Here is a 17,652-nt window from a genome sequence, read left to right on the forward strand (position 1 = left end):
ATGTACTTGTCGTCGTACTTTTTCGAATTCAAAAAAAATCCTGATGCTTGCAGACTACAGTTGCCTTGGGCGCCAATCACAGAAGTTTACGGCGTCAAAGCTACGTCCCGACTCCCGAGCACTCCTGAAGGCCCGTCGGGGTTAGGAACGGGAAGGCTGAGTTACATGTTTAGATGTGTTTCATCTATCATATCTCTAGCCATTAGCTACTTATGCATTGTTTATTTGTTTGAATAAAATGGCCTAGAGTCTCTTCGATGGGCCCCTTGGCCAACGCTTCCTCATGCTCACACTTCCAATTGCCATGATGGATTTGGAGCCTCGCCAAGTGCTCGCGTATTCCGTTCTACTCCTGATACCAGCTCTATATTTTCTGCTCAGGCTTCCCAGCAGTCAGGTATGTACCGGTCACTACATACGATAAGTGTTACGCTCATGTCTCATTGAATATACTTTGTAGTTGGGTCACATTCCAACGGTAGGAGGCCCGTCTACCCCCCTCTTTTCTTATCTGGGTTCGTTTCGATTCTTCGTCCGTGGAGTTAGTATTCTTCAGGAGGGATACACGAAGGTAAATCGTCTTCTTCCATGCTGCAGAAGCCGTGCAGACGACAAACAATTTCCTGAAGCATAAGGGCCACCTCTTCAAATACAATGACTGGTACAGTTGGACAGTCGCTGTTACAACTGCTCAACAGATAGATGAGGTTCGGAAAGCGCCTGATGACGTATTGTCATTTTTAGAAACAGGACTGGAAGTAAGTCTCACTTCTGCCGCATAGTGATCACATCATTCACCGTATTGTATCTAGACAGTCCAGGGAGACTATACATTGGGCCGTGCTGTACACGAAAACCCATATCACATATCTCTCGTCCGAAGTCAGCTTACTCGAAGCTTATCTGCCATTTTCCCCCAAATGATGGATGAAATATCGACTGCATTTGAAGATACAATCCCGACCCCACAGAAACATGGAGGTATGCATTACGATGTGGATTAACAAGTCCATTGTACTCATACGTCTGCGTAGATTGGGTGAAGGTTCACCCAAGGGATGTTATCACGCAGGTCATCTGTCGAACTACTAACCGGGTATTTGTTGGACTTCCCACATGCACGTATACTCGTTTTTAATACCGAGTGGGTTGTTAAAACGATCATGACAGGTCGAGACCCGGATTACTGCGAACTAAACAAGACATTTGCTGTCAATGTTTTCGCGAGAGGGAGCTTGATCAGAATGTTTCCTCGTCATATAAGACCGTGAGTGCTTTTTATTAATGACACATTGAAGATATCGTCCTCTCTCGTCATTTCCATGAATCTCAAAATGTTTTTCTGTACAACTATAGTATTGCCGGCTATCTTCTATCGAATAGACTCAAGAGTTTGAAGCGCGGTGTCAAATTTCTGGGGCCGTTGATAACAGAACGCTCCAGGTTAGCTGCCGAGTTGGGTGACGAGTGGAAGGATAAGCCCGTAGGTCTCCCTCCGCCAGTGAGGCTGTGCATCGGTGTGACGATGATATACGATAGAACGACATGCTGCAATGGTGTATTGATTCAGGCGTAGGCGAGGCCATACCTGACCTCGTAATGCGGATTTTGACAATCAACATGGCAGCCATTCATAGTAGCTCTATTGTAAGTGGTTGTGTCAAGGAGAAAATTCGAGAAGCTGACTGCCCTTCCGTTACGCCATGAACTCCGATTATGTGGGCAGACATTCACTCACGCAATTTTCCACCTTGCCACCAACCCTCATTTTATCCAGCCCATACGAGAGGAAGTAGACGAACTGATTCAAAAGGAAGGATGGTCTAAGGAAACCCTTGGCAAGATGCATAAGGTTGATAGCTTTCTTAGAGAAGCAATGCGAATGGATGGGCTGGCTGCTGGTGCGTTCTGGCATCGGGTGTCCCGCTTCCTTGTTCAATACTCACTAATGTAGTATAGTTTCGTTGGACCGCGTGGCTTTGAAAGACTTCACGTTCTCTGACGGGACAATTATCCCAGCAGGAACACGTCTCGCTGCTCCTGCTCGCGCGATCCATCGTGACGACGAACTTTACCCAAATGCCTTGACCTTCGATCCGTGGCGTTTTTCAAATATGCGGGACAAGACTGAGCAAGGAGCGCACAATTTCGCTGTGAATACGAGCGCAGAGTTCATGATCTTCGGACATGGGAAGCACGCGTGGTGAGTGTTCCAGGTTTATTACTGTATGCGACATGTCTTGCTGAGAAGGCTGCTTGTGGATGGAACAGCCCAGGTCGGTTCTTCGTCGTTAATGAGATGAAAGCGATGCTTGCCTATATTGCCGTCAACTATGATGTCAAAATGGCGGACGATAGCGCGGATATGCCTCCATCTATGTATTTTGGAAGAGCTATTGTACCTAACGGTACAGCTGAAGTGGCATTCCGCAAACGCCAGCACTGACTGGACATCTTGGAAAACATATACCTACGAGCTCTAATTTTAGCGGGATGGCTTGAGTGAAATCCGTTTGCATAAAATTTTCCCTTCTAACGTTCCCGTTTCAATCATGACTGACATACCATAATTTCCGTACTTGATGTAGTCACTATCTACACAGGTCTTAGCCCTCGTGGACAATAAAGTGACGAAAGATCTCTTTCGAATAAAACGCCGCGTGCGTCCGATGCACGTGAAGTTCCGCCTTGAATAACGGACAGATGGTCCTGTTCGATCGTTGTAGGGCATCGTTTCGGCTCAGAGGTCGCGCCATATGAGATCATCAAGGAGTTGCCCTACAGTACCTGAACGCCGTGATCAGCGAGACTCTCCGCCTTCATTCGACCATCGGGGCCGGCGTCCCTCGTAGGCTGGCGCTCCCGGGAGGTTGAACGGTACTCGGCCGGGAATTCAAAGTGGAAACATGGCTAGGTGTACCTCTGTATGGCATGAAACGGAGAGATGTTTGAGACGTCTGGTATTCGCCTTGGTCTTCATTCCGCATGTACGAAAAGTTCTTGCGGAGGCAACTAGAAACTCGTCTGAGTTTTGATTCAATGGATACGTTTGGATGCATATGTTAGACAACATATATTTAGTCAGGACACATCTCATCTCTGATGTTCACCGTCGCCAAATAGCTTCAGGCTTCAAGTGAACGACGGAACCCAGCCACAATCGTGATACCTCAAAAAATATGATATTGAATTCAAGATACAAGCTGGCTTGTAGATTACCCTCACGGCCTCAATGTATTGAAAAACACTATCACTGAAGTACAGATTCTTTACATTATTAGTCGGGGTTGCACCAAAGCCTAGAAGCACCGTTTGGCCCTTTAGTACATTATAAACCAGTAACTGTAGTCGATTTTACGGGGACCAGTCTTTGTTCATGAAGTGCCATTCGACATCCTCCAACTTGCCTACACTCAAGTCGGCGAAGCCTTCGAACAAGGACGGGCTGAGGTCTATTCACGGAGACGGGTACCCGATCAGCAACTTCCCTTGCAGTCTATGGAACCGTGACTAACCAATGTCGTACTCGCCGCAGGCCTCGCATTCGTCGCGAGTCTTGCCATATTGGGTGATCCCATTGTATGTGATCTCCATCCACTGTGAAACCGCTCGGTCGTCAGTAAATCCAGCTCTGCACATATATAAGCTACTTGCCTGGTTACAGTTGCCACCGCTCCCGTAGATTAAATGGGAGATAGCAACAACGGGGGAGCTGTTGCTGTCGGTGTATCCACAGGCTCCGAGACCGGTGTCGTACCACGTTGCCTATGATGCAGTGTAAGTGGTACGTAGAAAAATAAATCTTCCATGGAGGGCACTCACCCAGCCTTCATGAGTAACACGCTTGTCAAGCGCAATGCTGTCCCCAGTAGGAGAGGCAAACACTGCGGGGAGAATAGAAACAAGAGCTGCAGAGAAAAGAGCGAAACGAGCCATCTGTGATAGAGAAAAGAGAAGAGTGTTCGGTAGAACCAGGAGATTTGAATGTGTTTGAAGGAGAGCTGCTGAGACTCGTGAAGATTACCACTGCGACGTGGTCTCTTTTGTAGTGTGAGCGCAGCCACACCCATGTTTTGTTCACCAGGCACAGTGCGACGGTCATGCGCCTCTGGAAAGACTAAGGAATAGATTTACAGGGGATAAGGCGCATCCGAGCATGCGGGTGCGGGTCTCAATGGGACGAACTCCCGCTAGGTTGAAATCACGATGCCAAGGCGGAAACCAATCGGCGGAGAGAAGAGGGCGGAGAAATAATGATGACGGTCGAAATAGGTGTCCGGATCGAGCAGGTACGCAGGAAATGCATACTGCGACACAGAAGCACATGCACTTCTGCAGACTGCTATGGCCACCTCGTAGTGAACTCGACCCCTGTGGCAAATCATACGGCTTCCCGCACGATGAATGATGAAGTAGTTCCCGGCCCAGATTCCACACAGATCAACCTTCCGGTGACGCTCCTTGGCAGACTTGTAGTATAGGTAAAAACAGCTTGTACTGACGTCGTGTTACGCACGGGGATATCTCTCAGCTGTTTTTTCAACTCAGTGCTGTCTCCAAGAGATATGCACAGGATTCAGCAAGACAATAACTGGTCGATTCAACACTCACCGGAAATCGCAAGAAAATCCAGTGATCAACCTACGGAACGGAGGTACCCTTACACTGGTTTGACATTGCACGTCGCTCTTTGAGCGCATCATCGTCTGATGGAAGCTGCGCCCCAGGCGCGTCTCGGTCGCGGTGCAGTATCGCAGTGAATAGCTCCGGAGGAGAATGATCCCGCTCAGGTTCGCACCTGTGAAAAAACCAGCATGTCGCTTTGAAATCTTGCAGTACTCGGCGTCTGGAAAATTTTGCCAGGAAATGCACTGTCACTGTCACGGGAGTCTGAACCTCCGAGAGCTCACCTCAATTTCGATCTTGCCTGTCTCGTACATGAAAACAATCACGTATATGTGAGATGTAAAACGCAACTTGGGCAATTTAATGCCTGAAGGCACAGAGGCATAAACGTTCATAAACATTCGGTGAATATGTACTATGCAGTGCGGATGACAGCCGCCACAGACGCAGGTGTCGAGTTGAGGGCAGGGTGCTACGCGCTTCGTTGCTCAGGCCCGCGGATTTAATTTTAAACTCAAATTCCTGATGTCATCACCGGCTTCAAGTCGGCTCTTGGGGGGGGCGGTGGGGGGCTCTCAGATGTTCTGGTCGTGCAGGTCATCTGACCTGAGCTAATCCGCAAAAATGTGCTTTCTTGCAGCAATACTGTCCGGTTCGCTCTAATGGCTGCTTTGTTATTTTAGAGACTGGTTTTCCGACTTGGGCATTGTTGAACTGTGGCGATGAATCAACGTCATGGTCTGCGCTGGACTCGGTGCTGATGGACAAATGCAGTGTTGAGATGTACGAAAATATATCTTTTCCTGTTGTGTCGAATGGACTCACGAGCGGGCGACTGAGGGCTTAAACTCCGCCGCGTCTGGTGCGATGACAAACACGCATCTGGTATGCTTAGTCTATCTCAGTCCTAGTCCTGGACCGCTTCATACTTGGCATCTGCGAGATTGATATCAACATGTGGTACGAGCGGGAAGTTTTCGTCCAGAGGCAGTCCGTTACAACCAGCTCATTGTACAGACTGATTCCATCTTGCCAAAGCTAGGCGCTGAGTCTCATGCTTTCACTACGGAACCTTACTGGACTTTTCACCGCCGTCTTCGTGATTTGGGATAAGTATTCTTATCAAGTATCACAATTTCACCACGTTCGCGGCATCCTGATTCAGGAATTTGGGCTTATACTGTTCCGTGATGTTCTCTCCCACACACGCGTGAATGTACAGTGGTCCCCGGCCACGGGCGCACACGATGAGTACTTGATGGACTTTACGACGCGCTCGTCGGGCGTGGCGCTGCTATACACTGACACTGCACAAGTAGCGCTCAGAGGGCATTTTCGAGAAGTGTGGACCCGATGATAAATTGATACTTCGCACCATTCATGCTGTCTGAACGTCGCGCTGTGAAGAAGCGCCTCATGGTGCGTGGTTCTAATTCTCGTCCAATCCGCCTGTTTGTCCGGCGTTCGAGGCCCGATGGCGGTAGTAACGGTCGTGGGTTCAGTTACTGCGTCTCGCAGCAGCACCGACTTTTCCGAGACGCTATAGTCGTTGCTTCGTCCAGTCGGGTGGTCGACGCATGCGCCTGATGAATCTTGCGTCTCAATGTCTTTGTCTTCCATTTGCTCGCTGATTCCTTGCGCGCCGCTGTTCCCGCTGCTCCTGCTCCATTTGTCCTAGGTGCCATGGCTTGATGCAAACTACTACTGTCCCGCGCGTGAAACGGAATTTGGTGCTGGTCTGCATCTGTCGAGCGGGTTTATTCATCTACTTGGGCCATGTTGACAGTGAGGTACTGAAGAAATTAATAAATAGAGATTTGTCCAGTATAAAAAGCTCGTAGCTATACTGAGACTCTTACTCACAAGTCCCAGCAACTGGTGGACTCACTCGCACTCAAACACCTACATCAATGGTTCGCTTTGCTCTCCTCTCTGCAGCACTTGTTGCCATCCTCCCCGTGGCATTCGCCTCACCCGTGGCGGATGAAGCCACACTCGACAAGCGTGTTACTCATGAAGGTTGGGTGAGTCATCTCGCAGCGGATGCTTTTGTGTCTTGTTTACAATGCGTCATAGGCAACATACTATAATACTGGCCTCGGAGCCTGCGGATACACCGACAGCAACAGCGAACCCATCGTCGCTATCTCACACCTGATCTACGGGAGCGGTGGAAACTGCAACCAGGCGAGTCCATAGTGGGCAACGTATACGCAGCGCTAGAGTTACTGACGCCGCATCATGTTGCAGTGGATGGAGATCACGTACAATGGGATCACGCAGTACGGGAAGACTCGTGACGAATGCGAGGCTTGTGGCGAGTACGATATCGGTCAGTCGCTGTTTCCTAGACGGCAAAGAGAATTGCTGATTGTATATCTATTTACGTTACTAGACCTCAGCCCGTCTCTGTTCGAAGGCTTCGCCGACCTGAGTGTAGGGAAGTTGGAGGGTGTCGAATGGCACTTCATGAACAAGGACTGGTCTCCGTGATTAATTGTTTCTTGATACTTCATTATCACCAAGGGCGTATGATCAACTTGTGGTGTATAAGACCGCGTTCGCTTGCTACCGCAAAGCAGGCTATGTGCATATTATTGCTGTTGTTACTTATTTTATAAACTTCAATTAGTCCTCGCCGTGGGGAACTGTAAAAAAAACGTCGTGGGTATTTTCAAAGCCCGCATAATGATCCTCGGTATTTGCCGCCAGGCCTCACGCAATACAGGCTCTCTGCTGGGAGACTTGCTCGACAATTTGACGTGTGCTGGTCTGGCGTTCTTGCATCTGTGTTTGCATGCGGGCATCCTGGCTAGCGAGAACATGGATGAAATAGCTGAACTACTCCGTCGAGCCGAATGGGTAACATATTGGTAAAAGGCTCTTTTTCGCAGCCTCTCAATCGTACAGGTCAAATCCAGTGGGGGGCGTCATTCAAGGATCAATTATGGAGCCGTGCAGGGTTTCGTGTGTAACATTCAACCTCATGTCTGGCTTTCGCGTCCGTCGGCCCCACAAATCCTGTTTATGGTGCGCGGCGAAAGACTATACGTTAATCTTACAGACGCATATTCCCCAGCCACGTTGTTGAGTCCCACGGAGTATCCGTACACCCTTCTGTGGACGAGTCTGGATTCTAAGCGTCGCCCTCGTTTGATCTGCCATAGTGATCGCAATCGAAGTATATCAGGTATTCAAGGACTATGCATCTGGTTGGGTTCTAACATATGCTACTGGTTAGTGGCCCGCAGAGACAGTCGGGCTAACGCGGATATATTGAACTAAGCACAACATCCACGGTGTTGTACTAAAACAGACCGTCTGGGTAGTCAGCAAAGTGATTCGGCAGCGACGAAATGGGCCATGTCGAAGCTTGCGGAAGGTGAGTAATATCGTGATCCTTCTAATGAGTCTGTTTTTCCAGAATCTACAATTCCATATGTTTTTTTGACTCGGCGGTACAGGCGATAGCGCGGACTTCTGGATCTGAGTTGAAATTAGGCGGGCTTAGTAAAGTACTGTCGGAGGCGGAAATGGTTCAAACAGCGCAATGTGGCGCGACGGCGCTCAGGAGACGAAACTCCATCAAAGCAACATCTTCAAGTTCTGAACCAACTAAGGTACATGTTCATAAACGTCTATGATATATTGTTATGTTCATGACTGGCAGCTATACTATGGAACCAATACAACTGGAACCAATAGAACCGGAACCAGCACATCCAGAAACAGCGCATACGGCGTCCGCCCCATTCGACAAATCAAGCGCGGACTTAGTCATTGTCTCATCCGATGCCGTGGAATTTCATGTCCACACCCAAGTCTTACGGTTAGCCTCGTGCTTCTTCAATGATATGTTGTCCATGCCCCAGCCGAACGTGTCTGCTCAGGAGGATATTCATTCTCCCACCGGCCTCCCGCTCATTCGTGTCGATGAGGACAGCCGAACACTGGACAGCTTGCTACGACTTTGCTATCCCGTAGATGATCCAACACTAGTCAAATTTTCTGACATAGCGCCTGCGCTGAAGGCGGCGACGAAATACGAGATGTATGAGGCCCAGTCGCTTTTGAAGTCAGCATCTTTATCTAATGACGACAAGGAATCTCTCCTATGCGTCTACGCTCTGGCTTGTACTCTAAATTTCGAAGACTTGGCACATAGAGCGGCGTTAAAGTACCCTCAGTCTCAGGAAGCATACTATACCCCTGAGATGGATCAGATCACATCTGGAGCGTACTTTCGCTTTCTCCAATTCCTTTCGAGGCGACCGATTCAGCCTACGGGAAACAGTCATCCGAGATTTCATCGACAGTCGCTTTGCAGGCCTCCTGTCTGCATTCCAAATGTAGAAGATGAATCGTGGCGAACACATCTTGACGCCTTCCGATGCGCCAGCACTATAGACAGGATCATCCTCCGGTCCTCGGACCTTGTCGAATTCTGTCTGTATAAACCGATCTTATTCCTAGCCTCTGCGCACTTCCAATCACTGTTTGAAGACCCCCAGACCGGTGACAAGCGCAATTATGTCGCTCTGAAAAATGTGCCAGTCCTAAATTTGGAAGAGGATGGACAAACCCTCTGCCTTCTTCTGCACTTTGTGTATCCGCTCCCAAGCATGAATTTACAAGACATAGGTGTCTTGACGAGAGTTTTGGATGCCGCCGTCAAGTATCGTCTACAAAGAGCCATGAACGACATCAAGGTCTTGCTGATCGAGCAAGCCAGGAAGGAACCTCTACGGCTTTATTTTCTGGCTATTCATTATGGTTGGGAGGACGAAGCAAAGAGGATGTCTGAGCAGCTCACTGGAGCGATCATTGACGTCTATATCCCCGAAATGGAGCTCGTCTCTGCCGCAGCTTACCGGAAGCTCCTGGTATATCGACAGAGTTGCAGGAAGGCGGTCATGGATGTTGTGCACAGCCTCACGACATGCATACACCAACCTCCTCTCTATTGGAGTGAAGTAGATCCATCATTGAATCCGGGAGACGGCGGCTGGATTGTCAAATTCACCCTACGATTTTTGGAGGCGAACGTCATATGCATCCCGATTACTGGACTCCGGACGGCAGGGGACCCCATGCACTACCTTCGGTCACTAATTCGGAATTTTTTCACGGACAGCAACAAAGTAGGTAACAAACGTAAGCGGCATATCTTGAATGCGGATGAGCTCGAAAAGAGTTTAGCAGACGCCGTGAAAAAGGTATGGTGCTATATGGACGCACAACTAAGATTTCTGCTGATCCCATCTCTTACTGTAGATCAATTTTTGACTCTGGAAAGAGGATAGTAGCGTCTTGCTTTCGACGACGAGTGTGTAAGCCTGAGGCTGACCACGGCCGATCATTTACTTACCGTCCGTGACAGACATACTTCCATTACTGGAAGATAGACACATTATCAACTACGACGACACTCGAAGGCTATTACGTCGCGACACCTTCTCATATATACAGTCGACGTACTCGCCTGCAGCTTGATATTTCTCGCTCTTTCCTCTCTCCTCTCTCCTCTTTTGCATGCGTTCCCTCTTTATCTCTCTCTCGCTCTTGATTACCTTCCCCTTTCCCCGCTAGCGCTCTCTCTCTCTCTGCCACTCTTGTACGCGTATCCCTACCTCTTACACAATCCGATGCTGGTCTCGTCTAGTCTGTGAGTGCGACTTACGGCTGAGTGTTCCCTGACAACCCCACCAGGGTTATAGAGCCTCGGATGCATGTAGGAATACAAGGATGATGAACCAGGGGTCTACAGGTTCCAAATGGGACACCAGAGGTGCCGAAGCCACGATGTACCTATTCACGGCTATTGCTAAGTATTGTCGGAGAGAAGCTCACCGCATCATTCAGGCTTCGGAAGATGTGCGATGGAAGTTGCGCCAGACGACGTAGTCACCATTGTAAGCTCCTCACAGAACCATTCGAGAATCCGACCATGAAATATTCGTCGGAATACGAATCCACGAAGACTGGTGAAAGCCTTCGTTCGATGGGGGAGTAGTACTACTGGGATACTCGATAGACCACCGGAGACACAAAGACCGAGTCATCAGTGGGCTCTTGAGTCGATTGCGGGCTTTGCCTAGAAATCCAGTAGCTCATACAATATATAGGGGTAAGTCGCCGGGAGGGCTGCGGATACCTTCCGTTCAGGAGCATTCGATGAAGCCGCCGGCTACGGAACTCCGAGTCGGCAACTAAGCATGCAGTTCTGTCATCCGGAGATTGCGCTGCGCTAGCCCAACGACTGGCCCGAATTAGAATAGTCTGTATTTGAGTGATCGGGACCAGAAAGGCAGACCTCGTTGTCTGCGGATACAAGGAGGTCGAGTCATTATAAGTGGGAAGAGGATGAAAGTGGGTGAGGATATGAAGAGCTCACAAGATATTTAGGGCCGCTCGTGTCCCCGGGCGGCCTGCGAGGTATATACAGTGCGGCTAGGGTTGTCGAATCACAATGAGTATGGGGCGGTTCCACTGGTATATAGCTATCTGACACAGTGGTATACATATTCTTCAACTGGTCCTGCGTACGGTCCGGACCCAAGCGGCAATGTAGCTGTGCGCATGCATACGTGGCGGATCGGGGTAGCTGCCTGATACCTACCGCTTTGCTTCATTGATGAGAATCATTGCAACGAGCACGTCTGAAGCTTCTGCTCCAAGAGAACAAGCCTACCTAGATAGGCCGGCAATAGCGGATTTATGCCGACATTCCAAATATGAGCAGTGGAGATCACGTGTATGCTTCACAGCGGGACGCAAGGAACTTAAGGCAGTCAAGCGGCAATATATCTTGCCCTCCTTCCTCATTCTCGCCCATCTTTGTCTACTCCTCGAGTTTTCTGCGGTGTGCTGAATATCCACGTTAACTTACTTCTGATACTTGCTTTCCGAGGGATTCAAGCCTCATCCAGGCTTTGTGCACTATTCCGCTCCAAGCAGTGCGCGTCGGCGGAGAAGCCGCATAGGCTGCGGTCTTCCGCTGCCAGTGTTCAAAAGGACGGATACAGTGCTCCTGCTAGTCGAGCCGTTCCTAGCCTGGCTGCTTATATACCTTTACATGCTATCGAGCACCACCTGCCCATCGACCCCTTCCCATACCCTCTAGACCACGATGAGCTTCAAGACTCCCACTGGGAAGACGACCTCACGTCTTTCTTCGGACTCGACGACGACGCTCATTAACTCTCCCGCCCTCCCCCTCGTCGATGTCGTCGATTCCGACGGAGATGCAAAGGCCCCCAAGCCGAGCTTCATCCACGGAGCTCGTCCTCGAGGTCATTCCACTTCGACGATTCGCCCAGAACCCTCAGAGTCCGCCCTTCCTATGTCTCGGGTGACCTCCAACCCTCTCCCCCAATCAGGTCTCTCGTCCCTCGCTGCATCGTTCACTGCTGAGGCACGGCCGGCGACCCGCAGCCGTGCGTCGTCCGTCAGCCAGCGTGGCCGGTCGGCCAGCCCATTTGCCTTCACTTGGAGAATCGTTTCTGGACGCTCAGCGACGCCCCCAAATGGGGCACCGCTGACTTGGTACAACGCTCGAGAACCGATCTCGAGGGTTCCCGAACAGACGGAGGGATGGGAGCGCACGCGCCAGGCGAGTTGTTTTCCTCTGTCAGATGGCGTTGTGCTCAGCCGCATATAGCGAGTGGCTGAGGCGGCGATCAATGTCCTCGGCATAGCTGGTGATGTTACGCACGAGACGTTACTGGTATCTTCGGAGTTGCTTAAGTTCGCACCCATACCTGGATTAGCTCTCGCAGCAAAGCTATTGCTCGAAATATGGGACTCCCTGCAGCAAGTAGATGTGAGTATTTGTGTCATGACTGTGCTATATGAAGGCTCACATCTAGTAGGTGAATCGTGTTACCTGTATGCGGCTGACGGAACGCTGTGCAACAATTCTATATTCGGTTAGAGAGGATGTTGCTGAGGCGGGAGATGAGGTCGGGGATGAGCTATTACATCCCATCGAACGGCTTGTCGAGTACGTTTCGCTTCCCTCCGCGTCTTGCGCAAACTGATCTCTGTTTCCAGGACATTCACCCAAGTTCACCTATTTTTGCAGACGCAGAATCATAGGCCATTCCTCAAGCGGTACCTGAGGCGCGATGAAATACAGAGGTCGATTCAAATGTGTGACAACAGTTTGACCGACGCCCTCAGCATGTTCAGTGTAAGGCGGCTTGCCATTGTGTCTCGCTCAATGCTGACTCAGCGATACTGTTAGTTCGGCATCCAGATTCGGATCTTGAAACAAGTACTGAAAGCGGAAGAGCAGAGGCAAACAGATACTGCCGCGTTGTTGGAGAGGCTGGTACAGAACACACCCCCACATCAGGCTTCGCCCTTGAACGCCTTGTTGTTGACCGGAACCGAGCCGGACGCCACGCCTGTAACCTCGGTCGATCAGCTGATGGGAGCGACACCAGAGCAGATCCGCTCGACGCTGCGCACCATCAACGCACGGCAGACGGAACTCGACCTTGTCCAAGATACGGCCGAGCTCCGGCAGCTTATGCGAGCGGCGCTGTCAACCAACAACGACGGAGAGATGATTCGGGTGTTGCAGGTCGGGCGTGACGAGATGCCAGAGGCAATCAAGGCGCTCCAACGAGCACTGGAGAACGAACTTGAACGTGACTCGATAGTGGCGGTGGAGCAAGAGGAGACGGTGGTCGCTTCGGTCAGCGCTGCAAGTACGTCGGTCGAGACGGGGAAAGATGGCTCGGGCCTCTCGCGGTCGAAGACAGTCGCCAGTGTCGAGAGCCACAAGACGACACACAGCGTCGCATCGAGGAGGCCTCGGGATACGCTTGACCGCGAGTTTATCGAGACAGGGATCGACGCGCTGCGAAGGCTCAGTAGCGTGGAAGTTCCCCTTCCGAGTTGGACTATCACGCGCTATGAGGTGGACCGCGAGGAGAAGATCGGCATCGGGTTTTTCTCCGACGTTTACAAGGGCACATGGAGGGAGCATACCGTGGCCATCAAAGTTCTCGCAGAGACTACGCCGCGACAGCTGTTCATCCATGAGGTATGTTCCATGAGATGGACTCAGTAATAATTACTGAGTCATTTGCAGGCGACCATCTGGAAAGAGCTTCAGCATCCTAATGTCCTCGAATTACTCGGCGCGTCATCAGCATCAAGTGATCCTCCCTGGTTCTTCGTGAGCCCATACTACAAGAACGGCAGTATGGTGACTTATCTCAAGGGACTACCAAGTCTGGACTCGGTGGATCCGCTCAAGATGGTGCACGAGGTCGCGAAGGGCATGGCATATCTGCATGGAAAGGGCGTGCTTCACTCGGATCTCAAGGTATGTGGCTGTTTATTACAGCTTGCTTGCGCGTCTCAACCTGCGGCTTTCCGCGGCTCCAGGGTACGAACATCCTGGTTGACGATCGAGGACACTGCGTGATCTCGGACTTTGGCCAGAGCGAGATGAAGTCGGAAGTTTACCGAATGAGCGGAACACCTCTTCCCCGTGGGTGCCGCCATCATGCATCTTCTCTGAATCTGTAGCTGATCTCCCCTCCGTTTGTGCAGATGGAACTCTCCGGTGGCAGGCGCCCGAGCTGATGGCAGGCGAGAGCAAGATGACGCAGCAAATGGACGTGTATGCGTTTGCGATGTGCTGCATCGAGGTCATCACCAAGGGTGCGCTGCCTTGGCAGCTTGCAGATGACGATGCAGTGCGCCATTTTGTCCTCAGTGCGTATATTGTCTATTTTCCTTCTGGCAACCTTCGTAGTCTGACTGCTGAACATATCAGAGGAGAACATGAGGCCCCAGATTCCACTCATTCCGCGCAAGTGGATTCCACAGCTCGCCGAGATCATCAACGCATGTTGGGACCGCCACCCGGCGGCCCGACCATCGTTCGCCAAGGTCGTCAAAGACCTCGAGCAGCTCCGCCTGCGCTTCGATTCGAACATGAGAGATTCACCTCTCCAGAAGCTCCCACAAGAACTGGATGATCATATTTCTAGCAGGAAATCGCCAGATATGCACCCAGTCAACCTGCCCTTCTTGCCACGTGAGTATACAAGTTCCAGTTATGCTCGCGCTTACCTAGGTGTCTCCATACAATAGCGGATACGGATGTCACCATCGTTGACGAGCCGTCGCTCTCCTCTGACAACTCGTATGAGACCGCTCAAGGGGATATTTCCTCCCCGCCTTCTTACGAACATGTTCATGGCCATGAACCCGAGGCGTCGGACCCGTTCTCGCAATTTACTTACGGTACGACCAGAAGCAGTAGTCGCTCCTCGTCAATGTGCGAGGACACTCCGGACTCACGTTCTGACGCCGGCGTCATGCTCGATCCCCCTGGATATCAATCGCCGCCTCCTGCAGATGCGCGAGATGCTCAGATCCGTAACGAGAGGCGGTATAGGATGTTATTGCAGCATGAATTCCATCCTTCGCGTGAGTATTGTCATCCTTGGTTCGCATTCATACCTTACTCATGTCGCCACTGCACCGCAGTGACATTGCCGTTATGGACTCCAGAACATGTTCCCCTAGGCGCAGTCGGTTATCTCAGCAAGCCAGACGGGCGGTTCGTGATTCTTTTCAACGCATTCAAGCCCTTCGAAACATCCAACGGCGTGGCCGCGAACATGGCCTCGCTCGAAGGATTTGGGCGCATCTCGACCGGAAGCCAGCGTCAGGATAAGCGCAGCGTTACGCAGCGAGGCATGGACATGCTCCAGTCTTGGATCAATTCAAAGAGCAGCCCTTCCTCGAATGTTAGTCGTCGCTATTCGTCCCCCCTGCGCGCTGGCCACAAGGCCGCACATCTCTTCACCGAGTCGACCGTGTATCGCTATGTGGAAGACCTCGCCTCACCCAAGCGTTGGTTTAAAGCGAATGTGGATATGATACTGGAGCTATATGGAAAACAGCACCAACTTGCTCGGGACGACTTGTATTTGGGTAAGTAGCGTCCACTCGTGTACGCGTTTCGTACACTAACCGTCAGGATTTACAGTCATTGGGACACTCGAGGCGCAGGATTATGCTCTCCACGTGAGCCATAACCATCCTGACGAGCAGGTGAGTCACTTGATCCCATACTGAAGCGTTTGCTGATGGTTCCCTAGTTGAATTTCAACGTCCACGCGGCTGCACGAGCTGGCCAGCCTTGGGGCCACTTCACCACGACCACTGACCTGGCCTCATCCCTAATCGGCGGGCCCGTTTACTCTGATGAGCCTGCCACTGACGCATCCTACGCTGAGAAAGTCTCTACCGTCGGGCGCGGTGGGAAGTGGGATTCGGTGCTGATCGCGAGGCTCCGGTTCAAAACTGACAGTTCTGAGCCTACCTCCCTCTGAACGACCCCACTACGTATACCTCAGATCCAACCACATGCCATGAACTTTTTCTTGCCAGTACATTCCAGCATTTACACAATCTCGCCGTATAAGCACACATCCGTGGACTTCTATTTACGCCGTACTCACAGTCTTGTACAACACATACCTTACGACTTGTCATGATTGCCCAGAGAACGGATTTGATATCCTCGTGTTGCATATATATATACTCTGGAGGTTATTGTAGCGTTAGATGGGTGCATTACCTAACAAAAAATCGATAACTTATTAGAGTTTAGGAACTATTCTGTACGCTGTGTTCATATATCTTATCATCTGACGCGACAGCACGGCGATTGTTCATGCTGAGTTTCGCTTGATGGTTGAAGCCTGAAACCAGCGACGACTCTAGCTATCAGTGATGGAATATGTCTCTTGATGGTAGTGACCGTACCACTGGTTTCGCCTTCGATAATTAATGATGACTCTACTTAGGGACTCTACTTAGGTATTCTCTTCACCACGATTCACGCCAATTGATTTGTCCTTTTACCTCATGGCGCATTTTCGAAGATTATAGGAATATGTTGGCAGCTACGTACTCGATTTGCCACCTACACACGCACAATCCCACTCTCTGGTTCCACAATCTGGTTCAGGACCATACGCAGGATAGAAGCCACCTTTACGGATGTGAGTAGTCATATATCAGCGGAGTCATTTTACATTGACTATGAGTCGACAGTTTCAGCTGCATGTGGCACAATACATCCATTCCACAGGCCATCCGAGATCATGAGTAGTCGAAGATGAATCCTGTGCGAACCCAATTCCTGTGGACTCCTAGCATCTACACGCCGACGAGGCCCATTGTGGTGCACCTGCCTTTCCTGTCCCGATCACTCAAAAGCGGACTATTCTAATTTTGACTAGTGTGGCACAGATCGCAATCTCCCTACATAAAGTAGCCGGATAGCATAACTGCGTGCTTAGTTGCCGAGTTCCGTATCCGACTGCTTTAAGTATTGGGCGGCTGCGGTATCTGCGCTGAAGTGCTGAGATTCGGACGAGCGACACATGATTCACTAGGAAATCTGGTAAGAAACTTACCCCTATGTCGCATGAACGACTAAATTGTAGGTGGGGTCTACAATCAATTCCGAGGTGCATGTTTTCTTCAACGATAATAGTATCTGCGAACCTGTATCTTGTAGCATCGGCACCCTATGTTCCATCTTTGCGGATGGAATGATGAGAGGTCACGTCAGTCATTGTCTTTATATTCCTATAGACATCCGAGGCTCAACATGTCCATCCAGTTTTCAAAGCATGATTCCGTCATATTTCCTCATTCGATGGCAGAACTTGACCTACAGGATGCATAGAGATTAGCGGAAACTTCGTTGTGCGCACATCAATGCCGCACCATTTGTACGATTTTCGCCAGGGTTATTTCAGTCGCATCCACTCCTTGAAGCTTTGATTCATTCTCGTCATTCCCAAGCATTTTGGTACGAATACGCTCTCCGTATTCGATGCAGAGGATTGAAGAGGCCGGCACGTAGCGTGGATGTGACGTCCACCTCCAAAAACCGCAGGGTAAAATCGATGATCGGGTCTCTGAGCCCTGGACCCACCAACAAGGCCCTTTCGCTTCAATAGAGAGAGAGGCAGGATTTTT

General features: G+C 50.5%; 5 protein-coding genes across 5 annotated transcripts; 4 read left to right on the forward strand and 1 right to left on the reverse strand.

Moving 5' to 3' along the window:
- Positions 1 to 283: 283 nt before the first annotated feature.
- Positions 284 to 2,446, forward strand: FIBRA_08043 (uncharacterized protein; the record flags this gene model as incomplete). The annotated part of the gene is made up of 10 exons (XM_012329702.1): positions 284 to 397; positions 461 to 571; positions 630 to 758; positions 813 to 981; positions 1,035 to 1,072; positions 1,400 to 1,483; positions 1,540 to 1,647; positions 1,727 to 1,901; positions 1,960 to 2,203; positions 2,272 to 2,446. The coding sequence occupies 10 exons, from the start codon at positions 284 to 286 to the stop codon at positions 2,444 to 2,446; spliced, it is 1,347 nt and encodes a 448-aa protein (XP_012185092.1).
- A 908-nt stretch (positions 2,447 to 3,354) lies between these two features.
- FIBRA_08044 (uncharacterized protein) lies at positions 3,355 to 3,936 on the reverse strand (the record flags this gene model as incomplete). The annotated part of the gene is made up of 3 exons (XM_012329703.1): positions 3,355 to 3,452; positions 3,516 to 3,765; positions 3,823 to 3,936. The coding sequence occupies 3 exons, from the start codon at positions 3,934 to 3,936 to the stop codon at positions 3,355 to 3,357; spliced, it is 462 nt and encodes a 153-aa protein (XP_012185093.1).
- Positions 3,937 to 6,536: 2,600 nt separating this feature from the next.
- On the forward strand, positions 6,537 to 7,119 carry FIBRA_08045 (uncharacterized protein; the record flags this gene model as incomplete). The annotated part of the gene is made up of 3 exons (XM_012329704.1): positions 6,537 to 6,650; positions 6,877 to 6,958; positions 7,022 to 7,119. 3 exons carry the CDS (start codon positions 6,537 to 6,539, stop codon positions 7,117 to 7,119), a joined length of 294 nt encoding a protein of 97 aa, XP_012185094.1.
- Positions 7,120 to 8,489: 1,370 nt separating this feature from the next.
- FIBRA_08046 (uncharacterized protein) lies at positions 8,490 to 9,912 on the forward strand (the record flags this gene model as incomplete). Its single annotated transcript, XM_012329705.1, has 2 exons — positions 8,490 to 9,842; positions 9,901 to 9,912. The coding sequence occupies 2 exons, from the start codon at positions 8,490 to 8,492 to the stop codon at positions 9,910 to 9,912; spliced, it is 1,365 nt and encodes a 454-aa protein (XP_012185095.1).
- A 1,843-nt stretch (positions 9,913 to 11,755) lies between these two features.
- On the forward strand, positions 11,756 to 15,989 carry FIBRA_08047 (uncharacterized protein; the record flags this gene model as incomplete). Its single annotated transcript, XM_012329706.1, has 13 exons — positions 11,756 to 12,073; positions 12,287 to 12,448; positions 12,498 to 12,628; positions 12,679 to 12,817; positions 12,872 to 13,678; positions 13,727 to 13,963; positions 14,026 to 14,131; positions 14,194 to 14,358; positions 14,420 to 14,683; positions 14,740 to 15,078; positions 15,139 to 15,588; positions 15,644 to 15,708; positions 15,756 to 15,989. 13 exons carry the CDS (start codon positions 11,756 to 11,758, stop codon positions 15,987 to 15,989), a joined length of 3,417 nt encoding a protein of 1,138 aa, XP_012185096.1.
- Positions 15,990 to 17,652: the final 1,663 nt, after the last annotated feature.

Source organism: Fibroporia radiculosa (assembly GCF_000313525.1).
Source record: "Fibroporia radiculosa TFFH 294 genomic supercontigs, scaffold22600, whole genome shotgun sequence".
Taxonomy (NCBI): Eukaryota; Fungi; Basidiomycota; class Agaricomycetes; order Polyporales; family Fibroporiaceae; genus Fibroporia; species Fibroporia radiculosa.